We start from the raw sequence: 22826 nt of genomic DNA, 5'->3' as shown, positions 1-22826 counted from the left end.
ATAAATATATATATATTTTTTTTTTCAGGCTTACCTTGATATGATCGACTTCTTTGAAATTTGGACTGGTTTTATATGTGTTAATGTTGACTTGGTTACAGCACTATACACTGCGTGGCATACACAGTGAATGTATCCATGTTCACTAAGATATTCCTGCTGCATACAAGTTGTAGTACATGTGCTAGTCATGTCACTGGAGTCTCCAGCTTGAATAGGCTCACTGTTCTGGTGCATTCATTTGACAGAAATGAGAGCAGCACATAAGGTCAACAAATGCTGGATTTGGGATCCCTATGATAGGTATGCTCTTCTATAAAGAGGCTGTTTGTCAATGTGTGTGAACTTGCAAGTGAACGTGAAGGAGTAAATTAAGTGACTGTATCCTTGGGCAATCTCTAAAACTAGGCAGAATGGTTAAAGCAAAGAAAATATTTTCAAATTGTTTTCAGGCTCTACTTAAATTCCACAATGGATATGATTTAGATATGGTTTCATAATAGCGGTCGCCCCTCCAATAATATGTTCATTTGTTGGTGTTTCTCTTAACGATAATCAATTAAACATGTACTCCTCTAATTGCTGCCAAATGAGTTAAAATTGACCCGATGTAGATTTGTTGGTAACGTATTTCACTGAAGCGTATCCATTATGTAAAATAGGCCTGAAAAGCGTGGATACTGATCTGACCTGATTTGGCTTTCTGGAAGAAGCTTTAAAAGGTATCTATGGTCAAAAGCTAAAAATAAATCTGTATTTCTATAAGTTCTCTTCCACTCCTAATAACCATATTGAAGTAGAAGTTTGTAAACTTACTTATTGAAGATGCCAATAGGATGTACATACAGGCAACACTTACTATATAAAAGGGAGTTTTTTCAGGTAAGCTTTGATTGCATTATCAAAAACAACTCTAGTATGTATTCTTATTACAATGTGGATGTTATAGCAGGATAGTATATGCTGAGACTTTACAACTCCTTTAACTATTATGTGCGTGTGGTGTGTGCACGTGTGTGCATCTATATACGTGTATATTTGACCTCATTCACACGGGCGTCCAAGGGACGGTAAAAACAGGCTGTTGATATGCGTTTTTACTGCTCCCCAGCCACCCGCTGACAAGTTAGCACTGCAGCCGGACAGTGTTGCACACATTGCTACTTCTGTGAGGCTTTGCTTCATGGTGCAGCAACAATTAGACAGCATGTTGCTTTCTCTAGGCATTGCTGCCTGCCAAACATGTCCTTTGATATGAATGGGACTGTGCTGCAACTGTGCTCCAAACAATTGGCACACGGTTGCGGCACAGTAGTTCTACGTAAAACCCCCCTTGGATAAAAACAAAAACAAAAAATAGGCATTCAGGTGGCAGCATTATCACCTGCTGAATACCTCAAAGCTACGGCTCTACTGCCCTCTGAAAAGTGATGCTGCGTTGGCCACTTTTCAGAGGTGCGGGAAAGTCTGTCGCTCATGTGAACAAGACCTTTCTGGGTCAGTCACATCACTGGTGGTGTAGCAGAACAGGTGTTGCAATGTCCTGGATGTGCTTTTATAAAGAGAATGACCAGTGCAGCCACTGGTTAACATTGTTAAGAAGAACATCTGTCCTTGGAATGGTTTCCATTATGTGATACTATAGTACAATGCCTAAAATTACCTAAATATTTAAAGAGGAACTCCAGGATTTTAAAAAGCTACATCTACACAGTAGGGCTACATCTATACTCCAAGGGTTAAAGGAGAACTATGGGGTTAGAGCTTTTCCCCATAGTTCTCCTAAGGGTAACGGGAGGACACAAACTAGCGTCCTCCCGTCACCCAAAGCTCAGTTTGCGGTATACTGAGACGGCGCAGCTAAACCGGATCCCGACAATTATGTCTGGATCCACCCAGCTGCGTGAGTGACAGCTGGCTCTGCCTATCTAGAGGCAGAGTCAGCTGTACCCGCCCCCTCCCCCGTCCATTCCGCCAGTCAGCGCTGAAGGATCGGACAGGGGAGAGGGTATCCAGTCCCTCCCCTGTCACGGCTCTCTGCAGTGACAGGATCGAGAAGTGAGCGAGCGCCGGTATGCGTTCGCACTTCCCGATCTACTGAGCCGACCTGTGACAGTTTCATTGTCACAGGTCGGCTAGAACTATGAGGTGAGTGAAAATCACTCACCTCATAATTCTCCTTTAACTGCTCGTTTTGGTCAAATAAAGCAACTATACTGACCTCATCCTTGGTCTCATCCGGCTGCTAGATCTGTTCCCACAGCCTCTTCTCCCCTGGGCTCTGGCGATCATCACATCTACTGCAGGCCCATTGACTTGCATTAGACTTGAAGACACTAAGGGACATACCACAACCTAAGCAGAGGTGAAGAGAGGTGAGCCCTGACCATTGGAGGACCGAGGATCAGGTTAGTATAGCTTCTGTCTTTCGTCCCCTAGACCACGAAGAGCAGTTAACCCTTGCGGTGCTGGGGTAGCCCCAGTGCTAGGGAACATTTTATAAAAACCTGGCGTTCTCCTTTTAAATGTTATATTATTGTGTAGTTTAAAGTAACAATAAACCTAAATACTTTTCAAAGTGCCCTGTAAACTGTTGGATTCCTTAGTGTATGGGAAATTATTTTCCCGTGAATCTGTGCACTTGCTTGAACAAGTCAATAGTGTATAAATGTAGGTCTCGGCATACTCAGTGATTTTTCTACTTAGGGCTGTTTTTCACTGTGCTCAAAGGTCATGGTCCAACTGCAGGTTAAAGTGTATGTAAACCCTAACAATGAACATCTCTTATTTGCTATGCTTTGCTTTGTTAACTATATATATATATATACCGTTAAAAGCAATTTTTTACTATATTTGTTTGCTAAGTGCAAAATACTTGTTGATTTAGCCAGAAATCCAATGCTTTTCTGTTTACTGTGCACTCTGCAGTCTTATCTTAAAGTAGAACTGAAGTCAAAACTTTTTTTTTAGATTTGTATAGCGTAAGGGAGGGTGATAACCCTTGGCAACTTTTTTTGACATCTGTGTCCCACTAGGGAAATTCCCCTTCACTTCCCATCTGATAGCCACAACAGGAAGTGAGAGGAAATCTCTCCAAGGAGAAGGACACTCCTGCTGGTTGGCAGGGTCCCCACAACTAGTGTCCCCATTAGAAAGCTTCCCAACAATTCCTGATGACAAACCAAAATTTGGGATTTAATTTCACTTTTAACATTTCGCTGCACAAATATGGAGGGTGAATCTCCCTAACAGCACACAGCAATAAAAACCTGACAGGTCTTCTAGTTCCTCTCCACTCTATCCTAAACTTGAAAAAGGGTCTGGCTTCACTCCCTCCAACGGCCCGTTCCTGACAGGTCCCCTGCTGCTTTGACGAGGCAGGGGGCGTGCCTAGGTTGTCCTTCACGTATGTGCGACAGATGCAGCTTTTAGCAGGCAGATGGGCATGAATCGCCTCTGACGATATGATAGGTTTAGCGGTCCCATGTGACCAGACAGAAGGTCCGCTGCTATTGGTTACATTTTGATTCTTAAGAGCCTTCAAGAGGTAGGGGCACTTCAGGTTCTGACAAAAGGGATTTGGCCGATTCAACCGGAGGAAGATGTGCATCTAGAATGATTTAGCTCTTCACCAGCACTTTTAAGCCTCATCTATTCGTCCATCCTCTACCATCCTGAGATCTTATCACTACAAGCATGTGACCATTGGTTGTTTGTGAGTACATTTCAGCAGTTTTTTAATATTGAATAAAATCGCTTTTTACACTATAGAGGAACTTCTTTTGCTTCTCTTCTGCTAGATATCCAGTTTCCCTGAATGTGAGGAGCTGCCTCTGGAGTTCTTCCTCTTCCCTCAAGAACTGTCACATTTGGCGCCAGTGATTTTATCTTTCAGTTGCACTTTAAAGCTATTCTCTAGCTTGCCTCCACACCAGTTTCAAGTTTAGCCCAGAGGTGGGCTTTAAACAATGTTATCAGAAGCCTACAGCATGCCTCCCCATATGGTATAGAGATTGAGGGTAGGTTCTCATCAGATGTAGTGAATTCTGTCCGGAATCTGGCCAGAACGCACTGCATCACATTGCGTCTGGCTCACTTTTTGGTGGGGCAGGAGGGGGCATGGCGGGTCATTGAAGTTAATGGCCCCGTAGCCACGCCCTCCAGCCACACGGGACCACAGGGCACATTATGCCTCTGGTCCGGTGCGATCAAAATGGACCGCAGGCATAATGTGCCTTGCGATCTCGTGCAGGCGATCGCATTGTGGCCGGAGAGCATGGCTACGGTGCCATTCACTTCGATGGCCTGCCACACCCCCTCCTGCCCCACAAAAAAGTGAACCGGCCGCAATGCGATGCAGTGCGTTCTGGCCAGAATCGGGCCGGAACGCACTGCATCTGGTGTGAACCTAGCCTAAGAGAGGGAGAGAGTAACAATGTTGCTTCTTCAGAGTTCATAGATAAAGCTTTGTTATCCTGGGACAATAAGTGTGTTACTTGCAGGATCCCCGGGTGAAAATAAAACAAATTCAGCCACCACATCTAAGGATTGGTACACTGCAATATATTATATTTTTGATCTTGGGTTTAAATGTAACCCAGTGAATGTCAGTTTGAGGCAGTTATGGCATGAAAAGTGTAAAAATCATATCGACCATTTACATATCAGATATCAGTTACCACAGTCACATCGGTAAAGGGAATATTTCTCTGCTATGAGTTATCACACTTATCACACTTTTTCATATTCCCAAATAAACTGACTTACATCATATATGCAGGGAAAGCTGTAAATATAGCCATCTGACAACCTTAAACTAGTAAGTATTGCTGAGCATACCGTGACACATTGTATGTAGTCATCTTCAATGGATAGTCCTATAAGTTCTGGATTTGTGGAAAACAGCTAGTCTGGCTTTTTTAAAAGCCATCACTTCTTAAAATCCCAGCCATAAAATGGGTGGCCTACTTACGAATCTTACCGCCACACAGACATTAACTGCAACTGTGGCCTAAGCAATGGTATGCACTTTACTTATCCCAGGGAGATATTCTTTTATGACTGGCACAACTATTTTGTGACAGCAGACTGGATATACCAATGTAGTTTTCATTTGCTGGGTACATGTTAATAGCAAACATCTGTAAATGAGAAGAGGACCACCCAGTACAGAACAGAATAGGCATTGTTCAGGATCTCTTGCCTGTTAACATGCCCATGGAATGTAGCTGGCATGTGCCCAAACCATTGTTCTTTCAAGGACCTGTCGAGATGGCCATGTTTATCCCTTGTTACATGATAACTCAGTAGTCTATATTTCTGCGTGCAGCACTTATATGACAGATGCTATTGGTGATCATGTTTACCCAATATTCATATTACAGAATTTTTCCATCTGTGTCATTTATCATATAGGGCAACACAAAGGATTGTGTAATGCCGTCTGTTATTAATCTAGACAGTGCACATAGTATGGACGTCTGTTTGTAATAGGTGTTTTATGTCTGCAGTGAAATAAACTATATTATTAGAATTAAATAATACATTCATATGAATCATAAGTACATGGTTAGTAAAACATGATAATCATAGGGTTCTATTTAATAATAGAACACAACAAGTCATAATTTGCATCTACAGATAGTAAACAGGTAGCAAATTATACTAGATAAGTGTACGTAGACTTCTGAAAACTGATTGATTGATTGATCGATTGATTGAAGACAACTATAGTATATTCATTTTTTTTAATACTAAATCTATTCATACATATGTTTATCTTCCTGCGCAAAAAATAGTGATTTGATTATGCTACAGGTCTGTAATTTGTAAACTCTTGAGCTACTATCTCAGCCACTCTACTACAAAGAGAGTCTAAACAAGTATGTATCCAGTGCAGCTGGAGGTACCATAATTTATATTTGAAGGATAAAAAACTCTGAAAAAATTAGGAGAGGAAAAAGAGAACAAAAGTCTCAGGAGAGATCCGACTCAGTGTAGTGGTTTTGAATTAAGAATAGGGATGTAGTTGTGGGATGTCCCGTTAGGCATATCGGGCAACCAGATGATCGAAGGTGTGCAGTGAATATTTCTGTCCCCGTGCAGGTGGTCGAACTCGATGCTCTCCAGGGTTTGTGTCAGATGTTCCAGAGCTTTGGCAGCTTGTGGGCCCAATGTAGTCTAGCCAGAGGAGTAAGATCCCCCAAAAATGTGGACTTGAAACAGCAGGTATATAACAAATGAAATATAACAAATGAAATCTGCACGTTTTATCAGACAAAACATGCAAATGGGGATCTTCCTGCTCCTGCCATATTATATATGATATAGTTGTTCTTGGTCACGAAGTAGCAATTCCAGAGGGTCAGTATGGCAATGTTTTCAGAAAGGTTGCTGCAAGCACCTCCATAGGTAGCTGCTAGCTACGTGTGAATCACAGTGCATAGGGATCAGTGGATTTTTACATCAAAAGAATCTTTGCTTTTTATGTTGCAGAAAAGGCAGAATATGTACAAAATCACAATTAATTTATCTACTAACCAAAGTTTATTCTTCTTGGATACTTAGTCATAAGGATTATTTATTAATTTAGCCCACATTGATTCACCCAAAAATGTCAATGAAATAAATTTGCAAGGGGCACCATGTACTTATTTTTATATTCATTATTTTTCTTTAACGAAGTGAGGCCATCTATAGCTGTTCTTTTTTGGTAAATGCTAGAGAGTTAAACTACTTGACAAGTTTTCATCTCTCCCGGACTCAATTGGTGAGATCTCTGCACTTCGGTTCCGGGATCTGACCATTATGAGGAGGTCACACGTTCCGTTCTGGATTTTTAATTTATTATATATTATAGAAGAATGTAACAGGAGGGGCTAGAACCTGCCAAATGGATCACCCAAAACTCCCAGGTGGTCAGGAACAGAGTTGGAAATTATGGCAGGGAGATCTCACTGGTGGAGTAGTCAAGACAGCCTTACTCTTCTGAACTATAACTTTTGGGTGGAATTTTCCTTTGTATTCATCCCTTCCTTATTGTTTTCTACCCATCTGTTATTTATATTAAAATGAAAAGAGGATGGAAATTAAAAGGCAATGAGAAAATACTAATTTAGAGAATATTTATTCACATAAGTGTTAAAAAAGCTTAACGTGTATTTCCACTTTTGCAGCCAAATTGGGATTTTTTTGTTTAATTGTTACATGTTCCAATTCACATAACATTAGAAAATTAAACAAATGATACTTGCTGTTTTTCTGAAAACTCCAAAACAGACGATTCTCCATTCTCTGTAATTTCAAGGAAGGGTCTTGAGCTGGGTGGGGAAATGGATAACCAATATTAACTCTTGTCTGTACTGTGCTGGCAGATATCTGAACACTGTCTGTCCTAACAAAGGGTTAAATATTTAGAAGCATTGTGTGGTAATGAGAGGAAATGCAGTCTGTCCCCTTTTGTCATGGGGACAGACTCACTTACAAAGTGAAATCTGGCCAAAGACCTCCTCCAAAGAAACAGCTAAACAATAAAAAAATGTTAAACTTTCTTTTGGTATGCTGTGTGAATGGGAATAGGGCAAACCTATAGTAGTGTTTTCTTAAATTTGACTGCAAAAGTGGAAATAAACTTTGAAGTGTATGCTAAGGCAAAAACAAAACAAAAAAACATACAAACATATGCAGTACATTTCTGCTACAGGCACATTTTCCCATGTGTGTTGCTTTACAGACCCTGCAAGTACAGAAAAATATCTGTTGATGTGCCAGAAATGCACTTGGCTCCTAAATTCTGTTGTGGGCTGACAACACACAGCATTTTTTAGGAATGAGTGTTGTCAGCCCTGCCCAATGTCTTTTACTAAATGACTCAACCACTCTTGCTCTCAAATCGCTACAGTATACAGGTTAATCATTCTGAGGACCATGATAACAATGAGGAGGGCTACATAAACTCTTTGAGATAACACAAGAAGTGTGCACAAAACACAGGACAGTTTTGAATTTTTTGCACTTATCAAATAGCTATAACTAAACACTTCCAATCGTATATATTTAACAGACCAAAGGCAAGCAAAAAAGAGAAATAATATTGAGGGTTTGCATACACTTTAAAGTATATCTAAAACCATGTTTGTATTTTGGACAATGTAAGGAAGGGTTTCTATTTCCTGTTCTAGTCAAGAGTTAAAAAAAGTTATCAAATATGCTTCAAAAATATACCTTACAGATCTATTTATATAGGTCCCATCGTTTCGTAGGCATTGTTACCAATTTGTAGCTGCTGGATTCAACCACCACTTAAATCCAAACTTCAAAGGTGTGTTATTGAGATTTAAAAAATGTCATTTTATGAGCTGGAAGCCAGCCCACCCCTTTATATCCTCCTGTTAGATATGTTTCCACTTTTAAAATCTGAGAGTTTCTTAAAACTGGTCTGCTTAGGAATCACCACAGCAGTGTGTTTTGCCTACCACTAGTCCTGCCTTCACACCTTTTCCAACACAGCTTTGATCAGCATTTATTTCCATGTGGACCCGAGCTAGCTGCGATACTTTTTTGTGTTTTACAGCTGCAGCGTAGGATTCATTATAACCCTTACTCCAGGTGAGAAAAAGATTGTACTACACAGATATTCAGTTTAACAAGGCCAGTGGAAACATTTCCTGAGGGGTTGAGCAGGAGGAAAATGAGGGATCCCGTATTGTAAATTGTAAATGATGTTGTAGAAATGCCTGACCATATCAACAGTGGAGGCAATACATTGTATATGCTGCTTTCTCATGCTACTCAAATGTCCTGATTGTGTGGACTATTTGCACAAGAAATGTTATGCCCCTGTGTATCAAATATTCTTTTTGACAGTTGTAGCAACAAAGATCACACCCTTTGAATATCTACATGAAATGGACTTGCAGTAGTTATGGATGTGCATGTCATGTCCCCACAGAATGTAGCATGTATCAACAGGGAATTATGGCAGCAGTGACCTACCATTTGTGCAACCTGTGCTGTCTGGTACTTAGGGGATTTATTCTCAATGTGGTCATTCACAGACTGTGCTGTCATAGATCTGGACACTGTTTTACTGCTTCGTAAGTAAGCGGTGTTGGACATCTTGAACCACCATCACTGCCTTCCAGAGCATCTCCAACTCACATGCTTCTCTAATTTCAACTTGGCACCATTCATATTGGAAATGTAGGGGGTGTTCCATGTCTCACTCGAGTTTGAGAAAGTTAATCTATCTATCTATCTATCTATCTATCTATCTATCTATCTATCTATCTATCTATCTATCTATCTATCTATCTATCATCTATCTATCTACCTATCTGTCTTTCTTTCTTTCTATCGCATCTATTCACAATGAATATGTTGTATTTGGGCAGTAGTTGAATAGGGGAGCCAAACATTGTTTTTGCATAGGGACCCATTAATGATAACGTCCACCAATAAATAATAGGTAATTTGCCAGTCCTTTTTCAACACATTGTTTTTTCTATCTTCTCTGATGTCTGTGTGACTGCTTCTGCTCCACAGTTAAATTGTAAATTTAAATTGTATAGATTCAGTATAACACTCTTCTCCATGGGGACTCAAAGTACTTTATCTGCTGTTGATGAAGCAGCCATCTTGGACACACTCAGTAAAATATCATACAAGGGTCAATTAACCTACCAGCATATATTTGGAGTGCGGGAAGCAACCAGACTACCCCCGCACTAGCACTGGATGGGAGAACATGTAAACGCGATGCACAGAGTGTGCTGACTGGGACATGAACCAAGGAACCCAGTGCTGCAAAGCAGAAGTCCTAACCACTAAGCCGATGTGCATCATTCATATCAAGAGACAGTTTTTATGTACTCATGGGATGTTTGTTTGTTTAAGGTCCTATTTATTGTATTGTATTGTAGTGTAAAGTGAAACTAGTGTTTTTCTATGTCCCTTTCAGGTTCTGTATATCCATTGAAAGATTGGGAGCAAACTTTAATGCAGATCTTTCCCTGCTTTTGTTTTCTAGATATTGAGATAGACCATGGCAGCACACTTGCTCAAAGTGAGTACTAATGGGAGAGTCTTCCTTCTATATTCATATGATAAGTCAGTGTTGTAGAGAAATATGTGAGTGACATTGATGATCTCTCCCTCTAAATATGCTACTTGTTGGCTACCTTGGTCAGGTTGATGCTTTGGCTTCAGTAATTTTGGAGTCACTGGGGTTGATTTACTAAAGAAGTAGAACATGTTCTCTTTGCAATGTGTATTTTGACTCTGTAGGTGAATTGTCACTTAACTTAAAGTGATATTGAAGCCAAAAGGTTTTTAAGCTATTTCAAAGTTTAAAAGTTTAACTTTTTTGTAGAATCTGCTGATTCACTGAGCACTGCTCTGATATCCTGTTTTAGTGTGGCTTCTTGCAGAGTCCTCTGGAGCCACCCTTGTGTGTGCTGGTAAGCTGTGTGTGTCTCCACAAACACATCTACAGAGCAAGGAAAGACACTACCCTGATTCCCACTCCTTCCTCCCTCCTTCCTTCTCCAAGCTAGTAGATGGAAACCTGCTGGAGATTGCTCTGCCCCTTGTGATCTTGTACTGGACAGGAAGTTCAGGAAACTCAAGCTGAGAGAGTTGGAGCTGTTTGTAAACATGATGACTATAAGTGTTTAAGCAAGTAATTTAAAATAAATACTGTAAATGTACAGTATATTTGTTTGATCTGGATTTATTGTTAAAAAAAAAGGTTTGAAGATTTAAATCCAATAATGAAGGTGGTGAAAATTCACTTTGCAAATATTACCCAATCACCTGCAAGTTAATTTTCTTTTGCACATGATTGGTTGATTGGAGTCAGCAAAGCTTCACCTCATTCACTAAGGTAAGTAAACATTCCTTTGCAAATGGAAAGTTAATTTTTCTCAGTAAACAGCCTGTACTACCTTAGAAGTTGTTGAATTAAGGAATTCTGCCGTTTCTGTGACTTAAATTTGCTGCATGCCTGTTCCAGGTCAGTGATTTAGATATATTGAAACAGGACACCACTAGATAACTAGTACTTTCAAAAGGTGATCAAGAATGGCATGCCCCATTTTGTTCCCATGACAGGTGTACTATCAGAAGAATTGTGTCCCATTGGCATTACTCTAGTTCAACACCTTTGCAAATATCTCAGCAAGGCTGAAGCCCTTAGTGTAAGACAATGCTGGGTATGCCTGCTATATGACTTCAAACTCCGTGCAGCAACTGTAGGAAAATAATTGAACCATTTAATAGAGCAGAGTGGTGAGAATTCTGGGAAACCCTACCTACAAACTGAGTACTGTTGTCTTGGTTGCGAGGAAGATTTATTTTTTAATTATGACTATTACCATTTTTTAAAATTTTAATTTAATTAACTATTGCTGTTTTTTCAACTTGAAAGGTATATTTATAACCAAAACTTTAGGTTTTTGGTTTTGAATAGAGTAGTGAAGGGTTAAAACTCCTATCCCTTCCACGGGTGAGATTTAGCTTCACTTCCGGTCCTGGAGAGATAACAGGAAATGAAAATAAATCTTCATGTCTTGCCCAAGCGAAGATGCCACAAGACGACTGTTTTTACCATCCTTAGCTAGAAAACCCTCCTCTTTATGCATCTCGGAACTAGTTTCATTTTGTTACTGAGATCCTTTACCAATCATGATGCCTTTGTCCATTGAGAGTGCATCACTGCTCCATAAAGGTACTCCCAATTGATAGGGTAATGACAGCTGGTAGAGCATCAAGGAGAACAAAAAATGGGGATAGAAGCGCTACTACCATAAGTAATTGGATTTATGCAAAATTGAAAAACTTACCAAAAAGTAATAGCTGATGCGATATCATCGATGAGGGGTGAATAGATGGGGAACCTCCACAGACCTAGGCATTTTGTGCTCAAAGCTATGTGAGGCAAAACGCTGAAGACAAGGAATCCCATTCTCTTGTTTTGAGCGAGACAAAATGCTCAAGACAAGAAATCCCATGCATTTCTATGGCCCATGTTCTAACCTGAGTGTTTTGTCTTAAGCAGAAAAATGCTCACTGGAAAAAGTACATGAGCTACTTTATGGCAGAATACAGAGTCTTTTGGACCCATAGACTTCAATGGGAAACATTGTGCGACAAAACACACGACACAACACACAGGTGTGAGCAGGGGCATAGAATTGAATAGGATTCCTAGCCTTGAGCATTTTTCCCCGCTTACCTTTGAGCAACAAAACACCTAGATATGAACGGGGACTAAAGAATCGTTTTGACACTTAAGAAAAGAGACACTACATACCCGGAAAACTCCAGTTACTAACCAATTAAACTGTGTACCTACATTGACATCTTTGCTTTGGATGTTCGGTAAGAAGTGCGCTTAACCTTTGTTGACTCATCTACTTAAAACCGAAGAAACCTTCCCATGCAAGACTACGTAGCACAGGCAGCAGTAAAAAAAAAGATACATAGGGGTCTACTAAGCTGCCGTAGGCAGCCGAGTGAATGACCGACCTAAAGCGAAGTGAGCCGAAGGCTGTTCGGCTATTCACTTCAGGCTGGTACGGCTGATTGCAGCCGTATATAGGCTGAAATCAGCCGTACATTGGGTGGCTTCGGGTCGGCCGAACATGCTCAGCTGACCGCTGGGCCAGCTTCGGCTTTCAGCGCGGCTCAACGGAGCCGAGGCATATGCCTTCGGCTCGACTGAGCCGCTCGGGTAAGTTCAGGAGCTGTACGGGCTATTGTGAATAGCCCGTACAGCAGCCCTTCGGTTCTACATAACGGAAGGGGTCGTGGGGCCGAAGCTAGCCGAAGTATCGGCCGAAGCTAGATGCTTTGGCTGCTTCGTGAATAGACCCCATAGTCATATATTTAAAACTGCCTAATCTGTCTTTTTGTAATGAGTAATCACAATCGCTGCCTTTTTTAACTTTTCCTCACTGTGATATTTGACATACGAGTTTTTGGCTGTTTAAGATGCTCAACATAAAAAGAAATCTAGCAAAAACAAGTCACAACAACGATGCTTTCATTGTTAAGGAACAAGGCAAACATTATAATATTTAATCAGCTCTAAATCCATATTAAACACGATAGCTTCCTTAACTCTTTTGCTGCCAAAAGGGGTGTCGAGATGCATAGAAAAGCTTGCTGGCAGCCAAGTGTTTCTAACATCTATTTTTCAACTAATGACTTTCCTGCAGATGAAAATAAAATGTCCATATAAAAAGATGATTTATTAGCAGAAGGCTGAGACATGGAGGAGACGCATTAATAGGATCCAGACATCGCCATGCAGAATCTTCCTTTTCTTTCCTATGTAATGTATGAGAAATAAAATAGGGCATATAAAAAAGAAACAGCCTTGACACGCAGTCTATGAGAACAGAGCTGATGAAAGGAAGAACAAGGAGGTATAATAGTGGCTTTATCTGCTATCAAAACACACGCAGTAGAGAGAGAAGCACTTTTCATATACTCTGTGGTCTCATAGGAGAAATATCGGTAAATATAAAAGCAAGAGGGCTTATGGTGACAGGTAATTTCACTTAGCTCATCTTCTGTTTCTATGGGACGCCAAACAGAAAGTCCCACTTCCACCAGTTTTATCTTTAGTTACTTTGTCAGTACAGTGTGTGTCTAAAATGTTTCTTGCATTCTACTCTACACCCAATGTTTTCCTAACTTTCTGAGGGTTGGCATGATATGGATTCTTACCTTGCAGCCCTCAATTATCTCTTTGATCTGTCTGCTTATGAATAGATTGGGAGTACTGGAAACACGTACACTGCATGACCAAAAAAAAGTCACCAACCGGATTTAGCTAAGCAAATAGGTAAGAGCCTTCCATTGGAAAATAGGTCAGCAATGCTATGTGCCCAAAAAATTATGTCAGCCTACCTGAATAACTGAATGACCAGGTTTTGCCATCAATAGATTTTTTCTTCCATGATGACATTGGTGTATTTCAAGATGGCAAGGCCAGGATTCACTCAAATTGTGAAAATGGAGCATGAGACATAATTTTCACACATGGATTGGCCACCGGACTTTAACCCCATTGAGAATCTTTGGGATGTGCTGGAGAAGACTTTACGCAGTGGTCCCACTCTTCCATCATCACTATAAGATCTTGGTGAAAAATTATTGCACCTCTGGACGGAAATAACTGTTGCGACCTGTGTGTTTCAAAACGATGCCAGGGTGACTGCATGCCGTAATCAAAGCTAAAGGTGGTCCAACAAAATATTAGAGTGTGTGACTTTTCTTTTGACCAGGCAGTGTACATCACAGCATTTTTTCTTATAATCAATCTCCTACGCAGTGGAGTTGATTTACTAAAGAATTAGTTTTAGGTTGAACTCCATGGACATGTGTCTTTTTTTCAACCTGGCTAAGTAAGAATCTTCACTTTCCAAAGTGAATGTTCATATAGCTTCGTGTGGTTGTTTTATATTATCCAATCATTTGCAAACAAAACCCTGTTTTTAGATTTCCATTGAAGATGATTGTATTTTCAGAGTATATTAGTACACCTAATTCACAAAACGTGAAGTATACATATAGCCAAAACTCTTGTTCTTAGTTCTGGATAGAGTAGGGAGGGGTTAGAACTCCTCTTGAGATTTTATTGCTATATGTGTCTATATGTATAGATATACCCTTACTATTTGTCCTGTTGACGAATGTTAACTAGACAGAAAGTGATGGGAAATCCAAAATTTTATTTACAAGTTGTCACCAGAAAAAGAGGTGAGTGTAAACCTTCTATTGGGTGCCTGTAGACATATGTAAAGATTTCTTCTCACTTGCTTCTTCAGGATAGGAAGTAATTGGAATCTCCCCAATGAGTACAGTAATAGAAAGCAGAAAATTCACTTATCCCTGTCCTACTGTATCCAAAACAAAAATACATATACATACATTATATTATTATGCTTGGTGAACATTCTCTACCCTTTCAGTAAATCAACCCTACTAAATCAATTACAATGACATTGTTGACAGTACTGTAACCCACAATAGCCCATCAGATTGTATTTTAATCAAATTGGTCAAAATTGAGTTGAGTTGATTGGCTGATGTGGCTTTGTGTATTGTATAATAATATATTGAATATGTCTAAATGTGTATAAAGAAAGAAAAAGTTGTTTTGGGAATCTGTTTGAACTTATATTCAGTGTGGGGGTTGGTTGGCATAGTATGTGTCACATTGGTTGATGTGAAAGGATGGAAGGTCTGTGGTCTACTCAGGCTAAGTGGACCTCTTGTAGGACTGTTTTGTTCTGGACATGATGTATCTTGTTTTCCAAAAGGCTTAGATAACCATGGCCTGCAAGATTTCAGGATAACACAATTACATTTAAAAGGAAATTCTAGTCAAATAATTTCAGATAAAGTGGGAAAGAAATAAAGCTGCAGTCAGGTTTATATTGTTGCCTGTATTCCCAAAAGGAAGACTTCCTGTTACAATGACACTAGTTACTGGGGCAAGAAGTGAAAATCTCCACACCTGAAACACAGATAACAATGAACAAGGAGCTCTAAATTCCATCCAGTCTACTAAAAACTGTTTTATTGCTTTCTGTCCCTGTTCTGGAGGCTTTCTATCACTTCCTCTCCTGGTAAAATGAAAGACAGTTGGAGACAATCTTCTTAGTGGGGACACAAAGCTTAATAAGTACCTGACTGAGACTCTAACCCTTTTCTACTTTATCCAAAATATTTTAGCTGGTGTTTCTCCTAAAACTTGTTGCTTGAATACCAATCCTGTCTGTTAGCATAGATATCATTAGGTGTGTATGAGACCTATATGTGTATAAAGAACAGCTTTAAATCTTAATTCCATTAGCTGTAGTGTCATACAGATTGAGTTTATGTGTCAATGCGTTAATGAGCTGTATTTCTTGTCATCTGCACACAGGCCTCATGCTTCCTGTCTTCTGTGTGGTGGAACAGTTGGACAACAGGGAAGAACATGCTGAATTTGTACTGGTTCGTAGAGATGTCCTTTTTAATCAGTTGGTAGAGACCGCCCTTCTTGCCCTTGGGTACTCTCACTCGTCAGCAGCTCAAGCACATGGTAAGAGAGCTTCTGATATGACTACTCTGTTGGTTTGTAGACACCCAAACTGTCAGCTGTGGTTTTCCACCTTTGCAAGGACTTACTTATAACCACTGTTTGTACTGCTACTTGCTATTTTGTCACCTATAAAGAAAGTAATTTATTGTTATATCTACAAATGGTGCAAAATGTAAATTTCTTGGTAATGCTGCGGCTTTTGTAGCTGGGAGTGGCCATGATGGTCTCGTATCTGAAGTATTCTCTTAATTATTCTTTAATACAATTTATATAAAAATCACAGAGTTCAGTTCTAATCACCAATGGGCTTTTTATATTGTGCTGCCCCTATAACGTAGATATATTTGGGGCTACACAGTAAAATAATTAGGCAGATGACGAAATCTTCATGTGCTGCTGGTTTGCCATGAATAGTTACAAGGTGAGAAACATTAGATAAGATCAAAATAAAGGGCAGCTTGGCACACATAACTGTTTGCTGTGGCCCTGAACTGTATGGTCTTTTCCCAAAACAAGACCTGCCTGAAGGCCTTAGTTACACCTGTGTATAATTAGTAACTTAGGCTACGGTTGACTAGTCAAAGAATATGATCTACCAGTGAGAAAGAAATACACTTGTTTTGCATACAGTAAACTTTACAGAGCACAAAATACTGACTTTTTTAAATTTATGGGTTACCTTAGTATGATCCCAGAACACACCCAAGTAACCCTTTGATTGCTAATAGCAGCATCCAAAAATACAGAAAACATGGAATTCGTTTTTGGATGCAAAATGGATGTAAACCAGCCCCTTAGTGTGGCTTTTACCATTTAATTAGCAGGCGGGCTGGCATGCATTTTAAAAACATCTTTTTACTTTCTCCTCAAAATACCAAAACACACAATGAGGTATTATTTGGTATTGTGGCCAAAATATGTAATCTCACCACCTCAGCCAAGGGTCATCATGTCTGATGCGTCCTAAACTATTATTGTGGAAGTACGATGCTTGTAAACCAGCCTCATAAGGGCTCATTTATAATGGAGAGTAGATATTGCTATCTGTACTCAGTTATTTACCAAAGTGCTACAAATAGTGACCCTACATTTTGTGCCTCATTCATAAAATGTGGACCATGGTGTGTAGCTGGCTGAGGCCCACAGAGTGTTTCCTGTTTTTCTGCAGCATAGAGAACTCCGTAATTGAGAAGCACTAGTCATGTGACTTTGACAGGTCACATTACCTCGCTCTCCCCCTGGCTTTTTTTAACTGACTTCCATTCATTTAATAGCTCTCCGTTGGATTTAGATTCATGAAGCTGACCAAGCACTAAACACAGCTATAAAGCACATTGTTGTGCTTTATAAATGTGCATTTTTTAAAGTTATACTGCTGCTTTTTCAAAGAACCCCTTAGTGTTGGCTGTACTATTTATTTAGCAGGTGGGCTGGTACACAAATAAACATGCTCTGGCAGTCAAGCAGAAGTACAGCATATTATTAGTGTGTTCTACCCTGTACCATATGTCATGTATTAAGTTTATATGGCTTTGTCATTGGTTGGTCACTCCTCTGTATAGGCTTAATGGGTCCCTGAGTTTAGTCTCGCCTTTCTATTGTGCAAGAAATAATCCGTCTAACAAACATGCTCTTGATCATGTCCATACCAGGCCTGTACACAAAATCAGCTAAGACAGGATAACGGGTCTATAGATGTCACATGGGCTCATGTCATCACCTTGTTGACGTGACCCGTGCAGACTCCCCGGCTAGCAGACCACAAAGAAGCTCCCATTTTAGAGGGTGCAGAGCCCATGTGGCTTGGCAGCACTGTGCTATAAAGTAGTTTATTATTGTGTAAGGTAATATTTTCCTTTGGATTGTGTCATATGAACATGGTTAGCAGCTCCGAATAAGAGTGAGTCACACACCACCCTTGCAATGGGGCCTTTGTCCTTTTCAATTACCCATGAATGTAAATCTAATTGTATTTATGGTTGGTCTTCTCATTGCTTTGCTGTTTAATCTAATATAGGAATAACATCTTTCTGTTGCAGCCCTTGGAGGCAGAGTTTTATGGCTGGTCTTTGGTATTCAATAAGAGAAAATATGCAAGGAAAAAGAATGTCTCAAGCTACAATTCAGTCTTTACAAGAAAAGGCAGCATTGTAATGAGAAGAGTGGAGTCAAGTACCAGTTAGACCAAAGTAGCAACATTATAATCCTGGGTGTACTTCGGGTTATTTAGTAAATATACGAGGCCTAGTTAAATATATTTTTCCATTCACATCGTTTTTTTCTCATAGAATGATTCTGTCATCTACATACAAATGTAAGAAGCATTATGCAGCCTGTGATGTTTCAGGCTCTTGTGATATCACTGAAGTATTAGGCACTATGTGCCATATACCTCATGAGCAACCTAGCAAATTAGCTGGTTGTTTTGTGCAATTACAAAAGCATTATTTTAGTAGCCAGGACAGTCTTCATCAATTTAATTGTCACTCAAAATACTGATGATAAAACATAATAGAGTTGATTCACTAAAGGAGTAGAGGCTGTTCACTTAGCAAAGTGAATGGTAGTAAACTAAGTGAACCTGTGTTTACCTTGGACACTCTTGTGCTTGATATACTAAAGGAGTGCTTTTTGACTGGTTAATGTGGACACGTGTTCTTTTTAAACACCCGATCATATGCAAGAGAAATGTATTTTTTGATCCTTGCACATGACTGGGTGCTTAAAGTAGGCACAGATTTACTAGACCAAAATGAAATGCACTTTTTTTAGCAAGTCAAACCCTAATATTAGAAGTTATTTTTTCTCATAAAATGATAAAGGTATGAGTGTGATTAGCAGTAATCATTGAGGTGGTCAATGAGTAGATAAAGAGAGTGAACAACCTTTTTTGATGAATGTTTTGATGCAATGTTGTAAGATCCCTAAATATAGGGCTAGCATCAATGTTCATCACAAACAAACATTTTGATTTGATCACAGATTTAGAATGAAACAATGGGGGTTGATTGACTAAAGCAGTGGAGGCAATTTACATAAGTGAACTGCGGTAACACACTCATTACCATAATGCATAGTAATGTATATTGGTGCACTGTGGTGGCCTTCATTAGCACCACAGCGCACATGCATAACACACTTACACTACTTGAGCTACACAGTGTACTGCAGCGTAGCATGTCGATCTATTCATTGCACAGCACTGTGAAAAAATGCTGCCTACCTGCATTCACTTTTAGACCTCAGGTCAGCCCAAACTCTTGTACCTTATGACCTCATATCAGCCCCAATGCATGAACCTTCACACCTCAGATCAGCACCAATGCATGCACCTTCAGACCTCAGATCAGCACCAATGCATACACCTTCAGACCTCATATCAGCATCAATGCATGCACCTTCAAACCTCAGATCAGCCCCAAACCTTGAACCTTCAGATACAGCATAAACTCTTCACCTTCAGAAACACAGGGGTTTTAGATACCTGCTGTGATGGATGCAACAAGAGGAGGGTAAATGTAGGTGGGTAGGCTGCGGCGGTTCCAACAAGAGCAGGAAGAGTGTAGGCGGGTGGGCCTACCCTGTGAGTGACGTTAGGGAGGTGGGTTGTCAGTGGGCAGGCCAGGCTATGCCTGGAAAAAGGCTTTGCGTACCCACTCGGGCACGCACATAATCCATGTTTTATCCTGTTACATTAGAATGTAACAGAACATTGAAATAAACATTTCCCATTATGTCTTTCACATTTTGCTGTGCTGGAAATGTGTAAGGAAATTCATTTTTTCTTATTTTAACGTGGTTATAGAATATATTGAAAACTACTATAGACCAGAGCCAGGGTAGACCCTAGTATGGAATTTTATGTCATCTGGGAAATTTTAGTAAATTCTCTTGTGCTTGTGTGTTACATTTTACAGGTTACTGTAAGAGAAAAAGTAAGAAGTCTTTGTGCTAAGCACTATGATATGGTTGACTTTGATGTTGTCATAGCAAGGAAAACTCTTTGTAGAGAATAGTAGTAGTATTTCAGTAATCTGATCACTATTCCCAATATTCTGCCTTATTTCTGTATGCTACCTTCTATTATCTTGTCATTTAAGTTCATAGTGCTTATTGTCAAGACAAGGTTACTTTACTGTTTTTACCTACATTTTACAATAGCTTAATAGTGAATTCAAGTAGAGCACTAGATAGCTCAGGCTCTGTCATGTTATGGGAAATGTTACATGTATTTGTGAATGTCATGAAAGCTCTTCTACATAACGCACCTTACAGTATAATATTTATGTGATATTTATGTATAGTGATGCTTTGGCATACATATAAGTAGGGCCTGATTTCTTCTCTCTGCAAGATTTTTAAAGAACAAATCCAGCCAAAATGTTATATTATTGTTATGGATAGTGTGGGGAAGGGTTAGAACTTGTGTCAGGCAGGGCCCTGTGGCTTTGCCTCACCTTGCATTATGGAGGAAGCTGACAGCTTTTTCTCCATTCAGATCGGCTTGTAACAGGTTACACAACAGGGAAAGTCTCCACGCTGTGTAACCTGTCATGGACGGAGCGCTGCCTGTTAATTACAGGCGGCACTGCATCTGTCTTTTGACAGCTAAGTTAGGTTACACAGCAGCGGGCTTCCCCACTGTTTGTGTAACCTAACATAGTGAGACGAGAGCTGCAACAGCCTCTACTCTATGTTAGAGACTTGAGCTCTGTGGATGGTTTGGACCAATGGCAAAGTGCCATTGGTCCAAGCTGTCCAATAAAACCCCCCCAAAAATAAAACACTGAGCACATTGACCTTGATGCCTCACCAGTGACTTGTAAGTGAGTAACAGGGAGGCTCCTCTCTGTCTCCTCCCTTCCTCCTCCCTCCCTCCTCCATACATGGGTCGGTGACTGGGCAGGGCTTCAGTCGGCGGGGGCATCAGAGGGCTGGGGAGGGGGTGGGGCATGCTGAGGGCGGGGCTGGGGAATGCCTCACCCAGCACGGAAGGTACCGCACATCACTGGTGTCAGGTTTTAAATGCTCCCTGTGCCCCCACTGAGGCAATTTGTGTGTGAAATTTGTGATGCTGTCTTTATCCCCATAGAGGTGATTTATCATCTCGTTGCCTGATACCCATCACCTGGACAAAAAGTGAGAGGAAATTCCATCAAGATCCAAACAGAGGTTATAGACCTTCCCCATTGTACTAAACAGTTAGTTGTTAATGCTGTTTGTGGCCATTGTTTTTTCCCCTCAAAATACCTGTTCTGTCTAACACCTGCCAACTAGACAGGAAGTAAAGAAAACTCTTCAGATGTGGTCACCAAAAGCAATAAAAGGTAGATACAGGCTTTAACCCTTCCCCGTATTCAAAACTAAAAAAATAAAGGTATTGACTGGAGTTGGGCTTTAGGTAGCTGTTGTTGCAAACTGTATCAAGAATTGTGGATACACGGAATGCATCTTTTGGGATCCTTCAACTCCAGTGAGGAACCTTTCGCGTGTTAAAAAATGTGACATTACACAAATATTTTCAGCTCACCATATTCTATACAATCACCTTTAGCTCTACCAACAAATATGACGTGTTAGGTCCTGGGCGATTGGATACAAATTGAATGGCTTGTTTAGGTTTGTTCTCATACTACAAGCTTTTGCTAAATTTAAGGAAATTGTACAGATAGCGGCTATTCATAGGTTGAAAAGGGAAAGATAGATAGATAGATAGATAGATAGATAGATAGATAGATAGATAGAAAGAAAGATAGAGTTTAATTAAAATTTACATGAGAGTCCCATTTTCAGATATGATGGTATAAAAGCTATAAGACAGTAAAATACTTATCTTGCCCATAGTAGCCAATCTGCTGTAATTTGTTACAGTAGTTTCAATCATGTCAGTTATTTCCTGTATGGAGAGCACTATTAGATTTCTAAGCTTTATATTCTGTATTGTTAACCATGTATGCATATGTATGCCCTACTGTAAGACTGATACGATTCATATAAATAAAAGCTAGTAATAATAATGTTATAACAATGCTTAATACTCAGTTTATGTGCCCAGTTGTAGTTTGCTAAAGTGTGCTTTAACTTTGCGGTATGTCACATGTATGTCTGCGACTAACCAAAAGCAAAGTCATCTTAAACTTGTATCCAGTTGTTAGCTATGTGGATGGTCCCTGCAAGCAGATTCTTGCTTTTAATGCACTTGCCCAAAGGCAGAACCCATAAAACTGTAACAAGAGTGGTATTTTATCTATAGAAAGTCTTTAAAAGCACTCTAGATGAGGGACAAACATGCTGATTCAAGATGGAGGGAACTGAAGGAATGTGTGGTCCCAATATTGGTTGCATCATCACTGGCCATGCTGTCAAAATATGTCTCTTTATTTTGCAAGGGATAATTCACATGTAACGGGCTACAGGATGCATGTGCAGATTTAATAAGCAGGTATTGAAAACATAGGTTTTCTAATTGGTTGCCATGGGTTATAGCACTTTAGGCTACACTTACACGTGAGCATCAACGTCTAAGGTCATTTTTCCTAATGTTAGACATGCAATTATATCCCAGAGAAGCTCGTGTTCTTCTTAGGCCCCATTCACATGGTGTGATCTAGGATTCCTGCAGCAGGAATCCCATGTGTCCCATTCAGTGTCCTGTTCTGTCAGTGGCAGTCCGCATGTAATCATCGCATCCAGCGACAATCATCTATCCCAAGCCATACATTTACCATGT

The 22826-nt window shown here is 40.0% G+C and overlaps 1 protein-coding gene across 4 annotated transcripts in view; it reads left to right on the top strand.

Annotated features, from left to right (window-relative positions):
- SATB2 (SATB homeobox 2) overlaps positions 1-22826 on the top strand; it is a 177270-nt gene that overhangs the window by 28479 nt on the left and 125965 nt on the right. For 3 of the 4 annotated variants that reach the window (XM_018553915.1, XM_018553913.1, XM_018553916.1), the window contains 2 exons: positions 10028-10063; positions 15938-16096. In XM_018553915.1, the coding sequence (XP_018409417.1) occupies positions 10028-10063; positions 15938-16096 (195 nt within the window). The remainder of the gene's footprint in view (positions 1-10027; positions 10064-15937; positions 16097-22826) is intronic. The other variant, XM_018553914.1, reaches the window with a different exon arrangement.

This window comes from Nanorana parkeri, unplaced genomic scaffold, assembly GCF_000935625.1.
Source record: "Nanorana parkeri isolate BGI_ZX_2015 unplaced genomic scaffold, ASM93562v1 scaffold134, whole genome shotgun sequence".
Classification (NCBI taxonomy): Eukaryota; Metazoa; Chordata; class Amphibia; order Anura; family Dicroglossidae; genus Nanorana; species Nanorana parkeri.
This window is presented reverse-complemented; position numbering and strand designations above follow the sequence as displayed.